Here is a 12,904-nt window from a genome sequence, read left to right as displayed (position 1 = left end):
TCGATGACGTCAAATTAGTGCAAAATCAAAGTTTCTTTGTCGCCGTATAGCTCGAGAACGGGTCGACGGCTGCGGGCGAGAGTAGGCTCGTCGGACGGAGGACGCGGAGACGAAGGTTTACCGCGCGAAAAATTCGCGAAAAATTTTTTACGTGTGCATCGGTGACGCGTCGACCTCGGCGGAGGATAAGTTACCGTCCACCATCGGCAGTGGTCGGTAACGCTCGGGGGGTATAAGCTGCCGCGTTAAAAATGAAACCCGTGTAACGTCGTACCGACGTGTTGCGTCGGTTTTGTTCATATGAGCAAATTCTCGCCGTATATACATATATATAAATATATATATGGTATACTTATACATGCTTATACCTCCTTCGTAAAATCCAAACCGAAATCGCGTTTAAATCCGTACACAGCGATATGTATGTATATCTTACGCGTATTTATATATATATACATATCCCCGTGAGCGTGAACATAGGGAATCGGAAAAGACGCGATAGTCACCGGTACAAGCGGACGCCAGCATGGCAACCGCGAGTACAGGTGTACGTACATCTAAACCGTCGTCTCGTTCAAACTGCGAAAAGTATACATTGACGACAACATATTCGTCCGTACCTCGAACGATTTAGACAAAGGACTTCACGGTTCACCGAATCCCTATGGTCCGCGCTCTCATTATAAATAAGACGAAATCGCGCGAATCGCTCTCTTCTAGTTCAGACTCTCTTCTAGTTCAGACGCTCTTCTAGTTCCGAATTTCATACAGTTCAGAATCCTCCTTCCAGTTTTGGAATTCATACCATTCAGTTCTCTAGCGTCTTCAGTCGAGTTCAGTTAATCGCGTTTTCGGACTTTGTTCTAAATCGCTCACAATATTCAGGTCGTATTGCACCTTACCATTTCTACCATTTCCATTTCAATTATATTTCAATTGTTTCTAAATTATCTGTCGAGTTTGCTCGTGAATTCTTATACCATACTTACAGACATTATTTCTGCGCTATTTTGTTCGAACGAGCTCGCTCGCTTTATAATTCTTATTACGATTGCTATTTCTGTGCTATTTTGTTTGTACGAGCTCGCTCGCTTTATAATTCATATCACAATTGCTATTACTGTGCTATTTTGTTCACACGAGCTCGCTCGCACTATCTTTCATATTACCATTGCTATTCCTGCGCTATTTCGTTCATATGAGCTTGCTCGCATCATTATTCAAATTACAATTGGTATTTTGCGCTATTTTGTTGCACGAGCTTGCTCGCATTATAATTCAAAGCTATAATTGTTATTTTGTGCTATTCTGTTGTACGAGCTTGCTCGCACTATAATTCAAGTTCGTAATTCTTATTTTTGTGCTCTTTTGCTTTGTACGAGCTCGCTCGCAAACTACTGAATTTTATTCTGTGCTATATATTTCGTTCGAGCTTGCTCGCAAGCCGTCACTATATTTTGTTTCACGAGTTCTGCTCGCAAATCATCACTTTGTATCTATTCTGGTTCATTATACTTTGTTTGTTTAAACCTATTACTTCGCAGCTTTTATTCAGCAACATCCTGCTCCTCGATATCTTCCACTTCTAAAGTGTCGTTCCCAGTGACCGGTTAAAGTGATCGCGAAAGTGAGTGTGCGCGCGGTGTTTCATAGGGTTGTTCGACTCCGACCTGTTCCGCAAATTCCTTAGACTTCCTACGTCCGTTCTTCTAACCCAAAAATTGGTGTATCAATCGTGTACGTCTGAGCCCAGAGGGTGCTCGGTACCGAGAGAACACTTATTCCCCTTCGATCGAAATCTCCTGTCACAAATCGAGCAAACCCACGCGTTCGGACGAGTTGCACACACCCGCATAGTGACACTTCGACCACTGGGAACCATCTCTACTACCGCGACGCGTGTTAGTTCTACGCGGTGTTCACGACGGACGACGTCCCTCTCGGTTCGCATTTTATTCCCCTCTTCGCCTTTTCAACAACGACGAACACCGGTATCGGGTCCCTGATCAGACGTGGACGTTACGCGCCACGTGGATCTAAGATCGTCTTAAATAAATTGGTCGGTTACGTCCCCGCCCCGTCTGGGCTCGTTTCGTCGGATCATATCCGACCCGGGACGTAACACCCGAATTTCGGCGGTTCCACGGTTCAGGGCTGAAAAGGGCCAGAAAGAAAATAACTGATTCAAACGTTCGAATTTAACGCAAATTTCGCGACGCTGACTTCGCATCGGTGGTGAGTGCCGCTACAGTCGCCGCATTTACTCTCCCCTGATAGTTGAGCGAATCGACTTGTAACTTCGAGGTTACGAATCCGATTCTACGTTTAGTTTTACATGTTCCATTCATTTTAAAGGGAGGGGGGTTGGGGGGAGGATGACGATGACAGACCAATCGCGCGCCTCTCTTCGCCACCATCGTCGCTACAGACGACCTCGACCTCGAGCCGAGCCGAGCCCAGCCGGGCGGAGCCGAAGGCCCGACGGGCTCCCGGAAAATTCGGAAAGGCGATATACCTTTAGTTCCCAGTTGGCCGTAACTTTTTCGGTGACGTCAAATTAGTGCAATTTTGCGATTTCTTTGTCGCCGCATAGCTCGAGAACGGGTTAACGCCCCGGGGCGAGAGTAGACTCGTTGGACGGAGGACGCAGAGACGAAGGTTTACCGCGCGAAAAATTCGCGACAATTCGCGAAAAATTTTTTACGTGTGTATCGGTAACGTGCGTCGACCTCGGCGGAGGATAACTTACAGACCACCACCGGCAGTGGTCGGTAACGCTCGGGGGGTATAAGCTGCCGCGTTAAAAATGAAACCCGAATTTCGGCGCTTCCACGGTTCAGGGCTGAAAAGGGCCCGAAAGAAAATAACTGATTCAAACGTTCGAATTTAACGCAAATTTCGCGACGCTGACTTCGCATCGGTGGTGAGTGCCGCTACAGTCGCCGCATTTACTCTCCCCTGATAGTTGAGCGAATCGACTTGTAACTCCGAGCTTACGAATCCGATTCTACGTTTAGGTTTACATGTTCCATTCATTTTAAAGGGAGGGGGGTTGGGGGGGAGGATAGCGATGACAGACCAATCGCGCGCCTCCCCGCCACCATCGTCGCTACCGACGACCTCGACCTCGAGCCGAGCCGAGCCGAGCCGAGCGGGGCCGAAGGCCAGATGGGCTCCCGGAAAATTCGGGAAGGCGATATACCTTTAATTCCCAGTTGGACGTAACTTTTTCGATGACGTCAAATTAGTGCAAAATCATAGTTTCTTTGTCGCCGTATAGCTCGAGAACGGGTCGACGGGTGCGGGCGAGAGTGGGCTCGACGGACGGAGGACGCGGAGACGAAGGTTTACCGCCCGAAAAATTCGCGAAAAATTTTTTACGTGTGCATCGGTGACGCGTCGACCTCGGCGGAGGATAAGTTACCGACCACCACCGGCAGTGGTCGGGGGGTATAAGCTGCCGCGTTAAAAATGAAATCCGAATCTCGGCGCTTCCACGGTCCAGGGCTGAAAAGGGCCCGAAAGAAAATAACTGATTCAAACGTTCGAATTTAACGCCAATTTCGCGACGCTAACTTCGCATCGGTGGTGAGTGCCGCTACAGTCGCCGCATTCTCTCTCCCATGATAGTTGAGCGAATCGACTTGTAACTTCGAGGTTACGAAACCGATTCTACGTTTAGGTTTACATTTTCCATTAATTTTAAAGGGAGGGGGTGGGGGGGGTGGTTGGCGATGACAGACCAATCGCGCGCCTCTCTTCGCCACCATCGTTGCTACAGACGACCTCGACCTCGAGCCGAGCCGAGCCCAGCCGGGCGGGGCCGAAGGCCCGACGGGCTCCCGGAAAATTCGGAAAGGCGATATACCTTTAGTTCACAGTTGGCCGTAACTTTTTCGGTGACGTCAAATTAGTGAAATTTTGCGATTTCTTTGTCGCCGTATAGCTCGAGAACGGGCCGACGGGTGCGGGCGAGAGTAGGCTCGTCGGACGGAGGACGCGGAGACGAAAGTTTACCGCGCGAAAAATTCGCGACAATTCGCGAAAAATTTTTTACGTGTGCATCGGTGACGCGTCGACCTCGGCGGAGGATAAGTTACCGACCACCACGGGCAGTGGTCGGTAACGCTCGGGGGGTATAAGCTCCCGCTTTAGAAATGAAACCCGAAATTCGGCGCTTCCACGGTTCAGGGCTGAAGTGGGCCCGAAAGAAAATAACTGATTGAAACGTTCGAATTTAACGCCAACTTCGCGACGCTGACTTCGCATCGGTGGCGAGTGCCGCCACAGTCGCCGCGTTTACTCTCCCTTGATAGTTGAGCGAATCGACTCGTAACTTCGAGGTTACGAATCCGACTCTACGTTTAGGTTTACATTTTCCATTAATTTTAAAGGGAGGGGGGTGGGGGGGTTGGCTATGCCAGACCAATCGCGTGCCTCCCCGCCACCATCGTCGCTACCGACGACCTCGACCTCGAGCCGAGCCGAGCCGAGCGGGGTCGAAGGCCCGATGGGCTCCCGGAAAATTCGTGAAGGCGATATACCTTTAATTCCCAGTTGGCCGTAACTTTTTCGATGACCTCAAATTAGTGCAAAATCAAAGTTTCTTTGTCGCCGTATAGCTCGAGAACGGGTCGACGGGTGCGGGCGAGAGTAGGCTCGACGGACGGAGGACGCGGCGACGAAGGTTTACCGCCCGAAAAATTCGCGAAAATTCGCGAAAGATTTTTTACGTGTGCATCGGTGACGCGTCGACCTCGGCGGAGGATTAGTTACCGTCCACCATCGGCAGTGGTCGGTAACGCTCGGGGGGTATAAGCTGCCGCGTTAAAAATGAAACCAGAATCTCGGCGCTTGCACGGTTCAGGGCTGAAAAGGGCCCGAAAGAATATAACTGATTCAAACGTTCGAATTTAACGACAATTTGGCGACGCTGACTTCGCATCGGTGGTGAGTGCCGCTACAGTCGCCGCATTTACTATCCCCTGATAGTTGAGCGAATCGACTTGTAACTTCGAGGTTACGAATCCGATTCTACATTTAGGTTTACATTTTCCATTAATTTTAAAGGGAGGGGGGTGGGGGGAGGATGACGATGACAGACCAATCGCGCGCCTCTCTTCGCCACCATCGTCGCTACAGACGACCTCGACCTCGAGCCGAGCCGAGCCGAGCCCAGCCGGGCGGGGCGAAGGCCCGATGGGCTCCCGGAAAATTCGGAAAGGCGATATACCTTTCGTTCCCAGTTGGCCGTAACTTTTTCGGTGACGTCAAATTAGTGAAATTTTGCGATTTCTTTGTCGCCGCATAGCTCGAGAACGGGTTAACGCCCCCGGGGCGAGAGTAGACTCGTTGGACGGAGGACGCAGAGACGAAGGTTTACCGCGCGAAAAATTCGCGACAATTCGCGAAAAATTTTTTACGTGTGTATCGGTAACGCGCGTCGACCTCGGCGGAGGATAACTTACAGTCCACCACCGGCAGTGGTCGGTAACGCTCGGGGGGTATAAGCTGCCGCGTTAAAAATGAAACCCGAATTTCGGCGCTTCCACGGTTCAGGGCTGAAAAGGGCCCGAAAGAAAATAACTGATTCAAACGTTCGAATTTAACGACAATTTCGCGACGCTGACTTCGCATCGGTGGTGAGTGCCGCTACAGTCGCCGCATTTACTCTCCCCTGATAGTTGAGCGAATCGACTTGTAACTCTGAGCTTACGAATCCGATTCTACGTTTAGGTTTACATGTTCCATTCATTTTAAAGGGAGGGGGGTTGGGGGGGAGGATGGCGATGACAGACCAATCGCGCGCCTCCCCGCCACCATCGTCGCTACCGACGACCTCGACCTCGAGCCGAGCCGAGCCGAGCCGAGCCGAGCCGAGCCGAGCCGAGCCGAGCCGAGCGGGGCCGAAGGCCCGATGGGCTCCCGGAAAATTCGGGAAGGCGATATACCTTTAATTCCCAGTTGGACGTAACTTTTTCGATGACGTTAAATTAGTGAAATTATGCGATTTCTTTGTCGCCGTATAGCTCGAGTGTTTAACCTGGAGCCTCGCGAAAGATCGAAGGAGATAAATGATTTTTTTGAAATCGCAAGGTGGTTGAGGGTTGCTCTAGGAATTCCTCTCTTAGTAGGAGATTCGGTTGAATGAACGGTATTGCGTGAATGATACTAATTTGTTATCGAAAGTATCTCGATTGAGTAGTCCAAATATATTCTCAAATATAATTACAGCAAACGAAATGAATTGAATACACGTATACGTTTATTACGTAGTATCTTGTAACAAAACGAGGGTATTATTAACGGTATCGCGGAATCGGTAATATGTTGAATATCGAAATTAAATGCACTGAATCGAAAATGATCGGAGACTAAATCTTATGCCTCGCTAGACCTAACGCGTGCTGTTCGTTCTACGTATAATAAACGACTCGCTGTTCCGCGGTAACGTTCTGCCACAAGCATCGCAGACTAGATGACGTCACAGGTCACCTGTACGGCTCCCGAATTTGCCCGTTCGCTCAGATTCAAAACATTTTCATCGGCTGAACGTACAAGGTGCTTTTTTTTAATAACCGATTTTCAACTCCCAAGGATTCCGTGTCGAAACCGTTACGGCCGTGTCACGCAAGTACACAGTGTCTAACAACACCGCCCACCTTGCGGGGACACGCAACATCATGCTTACGAAAAAAAAAACTAACAGCAAAGAAATTAAATATGTAACAACCGTTGGTTAACGCTTATAACTATCGGAAAGTCAACGTCATTTGTCGATTGGTAGTTTACAAATACGGGTGATGGGCCGTCGGTATGTCGATGTCTTCGTCCGCACGTCCACCACTCGAGTGTTCCCGTCCTTCCCGGGATAGGTTGCGACGATTCGTCCTAATTCCCACCGATTAGGCGGTAGCAAGGGATTCTCGACGAGTACAATGTCGTTCTCCCTTATCTGCTCTTTCTCCGTATTCCACTTGTATCGGGTTTGCAGTTCCTGCAAGTATTCGCGAGACCAATGCTTCCAGAGTAGTTCCTGGAATTTTTGCAACGTTCGCCAGCGAGTAAGACGCGATATCGGTATGTCCACGACTGACGAAGTTGGTCGCATGTCTAATGGAATACCCGTTAAGAAGTGTCCGGGAGTCAGTATTTCGAGACAGTCAGCATCGTCTCGAATCCGTGTGAGTGGCCGAGAATTTAGCGTTGCCTCGACCTTGCACAGCAACGTCTCCATCTCCTCGGCGGTAGGTGTGAAAGTGCCTATTATCCGACGAAGGTGATATTTGACGGAACGAACGGCTGCTTCCTGCATCCCTCCGTGATGCGGTGCGCCCGGTGGATAAAAGGACCAGTTGATATTTAGCTCCGCGCAACGGTCACGTAATTCCGGAGATTGACAAGCCTCGCTAAAATCGCGCGCGAGCTCTCGAGCAGCCCCAACGAAATTCGTCCCGTTGTCGCTGGTGACCGTAGATGGAATCCCGCGACGAGCAATAAATCTGTCGAAGGTTGCCAGAAATCCCTCTGTCGAATAAGAATGGACGAGTTCAACGTGTACCGCATGGGTCGCGAAGCAAATGAAGACCGCGATATACGTTTTGTGAGCTCGTCTCCCTCGACCCACTGCTTCTCGAACTTGGTATGGTCCCGCGTAGTCCACGCCGACGTTCTCGAAAGGTCGCGATGGTCGACATCGGGAAGGTACCAGATTCTGCATCAGTTGAGTCGCCGTTTTCGCTCGCCATCGCGCGCATTGAACGCATTTATGTATAATTCTGCGCGTGGTGTTCCGAATTCCAAGTATCCAGAATCGTTGGCGTACGGTATGGATCGTGATCTGCGTACCGCCATGCAACGATATGCGATGCGTAAAAGTGATTATTAGATCGGATACGATATGTTTCGGTAATACTATGGGATGTTTCGTATCCCACGCGAGAAAAGAGTTTTGAAGCCTACCGCCCACTCGCAGAATCCCTTCTGTGTCGATGAAAGGGTTGAGCGGTGGGAGGGGAGAGTGTTTGTTGACGGACTTACCCTCTGAGAGCATACTAATTTCCGCCGCGAAAAATTGATTCTGAATATAGCGGAATATAGATCGTTCCGCGTCTTTTAATTCTGACGCGGTAAGAGAAGAACGCGCTGACTCGGCTTTCGAACGTACTATGTTTATAAACCGTTTGCAGTGTGCGATTACCCGGACTAGTGTGGTCCATCGTGAGATTCTCGAAAATACATCCCAAGTGACGACATTTGTTGTCACGTGAGACGCGCTCGACCTATATTCTTCGTTTGTGTCAACGATTCTTTGCACTGGCCAATGTTCTTCGCTATCGCGAAGCCATGACGGTCCCTCGATCCAAAATTGTGAGGAAAGTAAGTCATCCGCATTCACGCCTCGAGAATTCAAATCCGCGGGGTTATCGCTAGTCGGAACGTGTCGCCAATTCGCCTGCGGTAGGTTAGTATGAATTTTTGAAGTTCTATTCGCTACGGTGATTTTCCATGTAGACGGGTGCTTTCGTAGCCACGCGATTACAATCGTTGAATCAGTCCAACAAAACGTTTGTTCTGCCGGGGCCGAGAGCGCAGTTTTCACGTGTAACATTAATTCCGAGAGCATTACCGCCCCGTTCAGTTCAAGGATCGGTATGGACAACGTCTTGATGGGCGCAACGCGTGTTTTTGCCGCCAATAATGTAGTATACGTGACACCGCTAATCCTCGTGACTCTAGCGTATATGGCGCAGGAAAACGCAGCACGTGAGGCATCGCTAAAACCGTGTAATTGCAACGATATACAATCGGGTCCATAACGGATCCATCGCGGGATTCTCATCGCGTTCAGCGCACGCCAATCAATACAAAATGCATTCCAGGAGTCCTGCGTGGATTCTGAGACCTGATCATCCCAGCCTAGTTGCTCAAGCCATTGTTGTTGCATGAGAATTTTTGCCCGTACAACTAGAGGGGATAACCATCCGAGGGGGTCGAACAGTTTCGCAATCTCCGTCAATAACTCTCGTTTAGTCATTCGGTCCGTTCGTGGGATGAATTGTTGTAAACTAAAGTAGAAGGCGTCTTCTGACGGTATCCAACGAATTCCTAATACTTTTAATTCGGATTCATTAAAAATACGCAAATCAATGGCGTGTGAATGCTCACATTCGGGAATATTGTACAGCGTTTCGGGATTGTTTCCGGCCCATTTCCTCAAATTGAATCCCCCACAAGCTAATAACGTGCATAGTTGAACACGAGTTTGTTCTAACAATTTTTTATCAGGCGATCCAAAAAAAACATCGTCGACGTATACCTGATTGCTTAGAACCGGCGACGCGAGGGGATAATCGGCACCGTCGAGAGTATTTAGCTCGCGGATTACACGCATTGACAAATACGGTGCGCACGCTGTTCCGTATGTTATAGTATTTAATTCGTACGCTTCCAACTCGTCTGTAATTTCGTTCATCCATAATATACATTGGAAATGACGATCGGCTGGATGGACAAGAATTTGGCGGAACATTTTTTCTATGTCGGCGACCATCACGTATTCATGTATGCGCCAATTTAATAATATACTCGTTATGTCAAGCTGCAACTTAGGCCCGACATGTAATAAGTCATTCAATGAGTATCCGCTAGAACTCTTGTTTGTCGCGTTGAAAACGACTCGGAGTTTAGTGGTTTTACTTTCATTACGTATAACGGCCCTATGCGGTATGTACGTACAATTTCGATCGACGGTTCCGAGTCGCGACATGTGTCCGAGGGACTCATATTCCCGTAGGAATTCGGTATATTCGCTTTTAACATTAATATCGTTTTGCAGTTTGTTGGTTAATCGCGTCAAGGCCGAAACCGCTCCCCGAAGTGTATCGCCTAAGAAGTCACTTGGCTTCGGCTTGTTAAACGGTAATCGCACGATAAAACGACCGGTATCGTCGCGACTGTACGTATCGGTGAAATGGTTTTCGCATTGTTTCTCCTCTTGAGTGACGAGCGAACACGACGGAATCGCTTCGCTTTCCCAAAACCTGCACAGTGCTTTCTCAAGCGGGTCGTCGTTGATGCTCGTATGATGAGCAAGAATTGTTGGACTGTTCTGGTTAGCATCGGATGCTTGACCGGACAGAATCCACCCGAACACGGTATTCTGCGTTATTGGCCCCGCATTTCGAGTCCGTCGAAGTCCCGGTTTGAGAATCTGGCCGAAAAGTTCAGCGCCGATTAACATATCGATGCGGTGATTCGACGTGGGATCTTGATCCGCGAGCGTTAAATGTTTGAATTCGTGGTATTTCTCGACATTGATCCGCGGCGGTGCGTATTGTGATATGTTTCGTACAATATATGCGCGTGTTGCCGCTATCGGCTTATCTCCGTCGGTGTGACCTATTCTAATATGTGAACTATAATCGATGCTATTGACATTGTTGCCACCGAGCCCCGTTACCGACACTGGGGTTCGCGATTTTTGTAATCGAAGATCTTGAACCAGGTTCATCGTGACGAACGACGATTGAGACCCTTGGTCAAGTAACGCACGTGCTAGCCTGGTACGTCCGTCGGGTGCGTACACTTTTACTATAGCTGTCGCGAGAAGGACAGTTTTGCCGTCGTTTGGAACTGTGTCAGAAGAATGCAGCGCGACATTTTTAGACGTCTCGCCGGGAGACTGGTCGGTTGTGCCGTCAGACTTGACAGGTGATGACCGGTTATTAACGAATGGAGCTCTCGCAGAGTTCGAATTGATCTGAGATGCACTATTAGAGACGGCGCGTACGTTATTACCGTTGCTTCCTTTATCTCCTCGGTGGAGGAGCGTATGATGCTTCCCTCCGCATTCTCGACATACGTTTGTACTTTTACATAGTGACACGGTGTGATTTTGATTCAAACAATTAATACATACGCGACGCGGTTTCAAGAAATCGAACCGAGCGCGTGGGTTGAGTTTACGGAACGCCGTGCAATCGCGAATCGTATGTGGCGCGGTACAAAAAACGCACGGTATGAATTGAGCTTTCGTTTCTTCCACGACATGCGTGCTAGTCTTCACGCGCGCTTGACCGGTAGTTTTTCCGATATTCTCGCACTTGGATGGAGATTCGCCCGCTAACTCGACGGCCGTCGCTTTCGTTACTAGGAATTCTTCGACCGTATCGTACGATGGATACACTCTCGTTTTGCCGAGAAGTTTATACCAGTCTTTGTTTAATTCGGAGTCGAATTTACTGGTTAGTAAATAAACTAAATGATCCTCAGCGCTTCCGCGACCCAATTTCTTTAACGCTTCTAGAGTATTGCGAAACTTCAACGTAAATTGTTGCATTGACTCTAAACTGTCGCTTCGTATTGTAGAAAACGAATGAAGCTGTTTGAGCAGAGAACCTACTATAACACGTTCATTGTCGTACGTATCCTTTAATCTGTCCCACGCGATTTGAAAATTATTTTCGGTAACATCTAAATGTTCGACCGCGGATAGTGCTTTTCCGGACAGGCAACTAAATAAATATTGCAGGCGAACATCATCGCTTAACGTTACATTTTTTATGATACCGGAGTTAAATCGCGCCTCGAACGGTTTCCACTTGGTGTAATCGCCGTCGAATTTCGGCAAATCCACTTTCGGCAATTTGACAGAATTCACTTGACTCACCGGCTTGTTTGAATTTGGAACCGTGGTATTTTCTACTAGTGGCGCATTAAGTCGCGGACGTAAATTTGCCAGATGAGTGCTGATGTACATCCAAGTGTCGTCATACGTCTCTGTGGCACTGTCCATCGTCGCTTCTTTGAAGTAAGGATGTTCCCATTTATCCTTATCGTCTTGTGAACAGGCGTTCAAGAAACCATCTTGCTGCTTGATATTTGCCCAAGTCTCTTGTAGTAGAGCCATCCGCTGCTCCAGGTACAGGACCGTAAAGTTATTCTCTCCCTTTTTCTTTAAATTCGTCAGGAACTTCGTTAAGTATTCACACTCGTGTTGTTGCCGATAAAACACGCTGTCGAATGTATCGATCGTTGCTGACTTGGAAGTCATGTTTGGTAACGGCTTTGCGTCTTAGTCACTACAATTTCAAACGATTTCTACTCGCCCGTCAATTCGGACCGAACAAACCACCAAGAAAAAGAATCCGGCTCGAAGGACCAAATTGTTTAACCTGGAGCCTCGCGAAAGATCGAAGGAGATAAATGATTTTTTTGAAATCGCAAGGTGGTTGAGGGTTGCTCTAGGAATTCCTCTCTTAGTAGGAGATTCGGTTGAATGAACGGTATTGCGTGAATGATACTAATTTGTTATCGAAAGTATCTCGATTGAGTAGTCCAAATATATTCTCAAATATAATTACAGCAAACGAAATGAATTGAATACACGTATACGTTTATTACGTAGTATCTTGTAACAAAACGAGGGTATTATTAACGGTATCGCGGAATCGGTAATATGTTGAATATCGAAATTAAATGCACTGAATCGAAAATGATCGGAGACTAAATCTTATGCCTCGCTAGACCTAACGCGTGCTGTTCGTTCTACGTATAATAAACGACTCGCTGTTCCGCGGTAACGTTCTGCCACAAGCATCGCAGACTAGATGACGTCACAGGTCACCTGTACGGCTCCCGAATTTGCCCGTTCGCTCAGATTCAAAACATTTTCATCGGCTGAACGTACAAGGTGCTTTTTTTTAATAACCGATTTTCAACTCCCAAGGATTCCGTGTCGAAACCGTTACGGCCGTGTCACGCAAGTACACAGTGTCTAACATCGAGAAAGGGTCGACGGGTGCGGGCGAGAGTAGGCTCGTCGGACGGAGGACGTGGAGACGAAGGTTTACCGCGCGAAAAATTCGCGAAAAATTTTTTACGTGTGCATCGGTGACGCGTC

General features: G+C 48.3%; 2 protein-coding genes across 2 annotated transcripts in view; one reads left to right on the top strand and one right to left on the bottom strand.

The window, feature by feature from the left end:
- Positions 1-6,729, top strand: part of LOC143219307 (uncharacterized) — a 111,610-nt gene extending 104,881 nt beyond the window's left edge. The window contains exon 4 of the mRNA XM_076445313.1: positions 6,598-6,729. Coding sequence (XP_076301428.1) covers positions 6,598-6,729 — 132 coding nt within the window. The remainder of the gene's footprint in view (positions 1-6,597) is intronic.
- Positions 6,730-6,769: 40 nt separating this feature from the next.
- LOC143219306 (uncharacterized) lies at positions 6,770-12,055 on the bottom strand. The gene has a single exon (XM_076445312.1). The coding sequence runs from the start codon at positions 12,053-12,055 to the stop codon at positions 6,770-6,772; it is 5,286 nt and encodes a 1,761-aa protein (XP_076301427.1).
- Positions 12,056-12,904: the final 849 nt, after the last annotated feature.

The sequence above is a fragment of the Lasioglossum baleicum genome, unplaced genomic scaffold, assembly GCF_051020765.1.
Source record: "Lasioglossum baleicum unplaced genomic scaffold, iyLasBale1 scaffold0022, whole genome shotgun sequence".
Taxonomy (NCBI): domain Eukaryota; kingdom Metazoa; phylum Arthropoda; class Insecta; order Hymenoptera; family Halictidae; genus Lasioglossum; species Lasioglossum baleicum.
The sequence above is the reverse complement of the archived record's forward strand: the minus strand, read 5'-3'. Positions and strand labels throughout refer to the sequence as shown.

What these genes read in the sequence shown, in the direction of transcription:
- LOC143219306 (XM_076445312.1), bottom strand. Translation starts at nt 12,055, where the DNA reads ATGACTTCCAAGTCAGCAACGATCGATACATTCGACAGCGTGTTTTAT.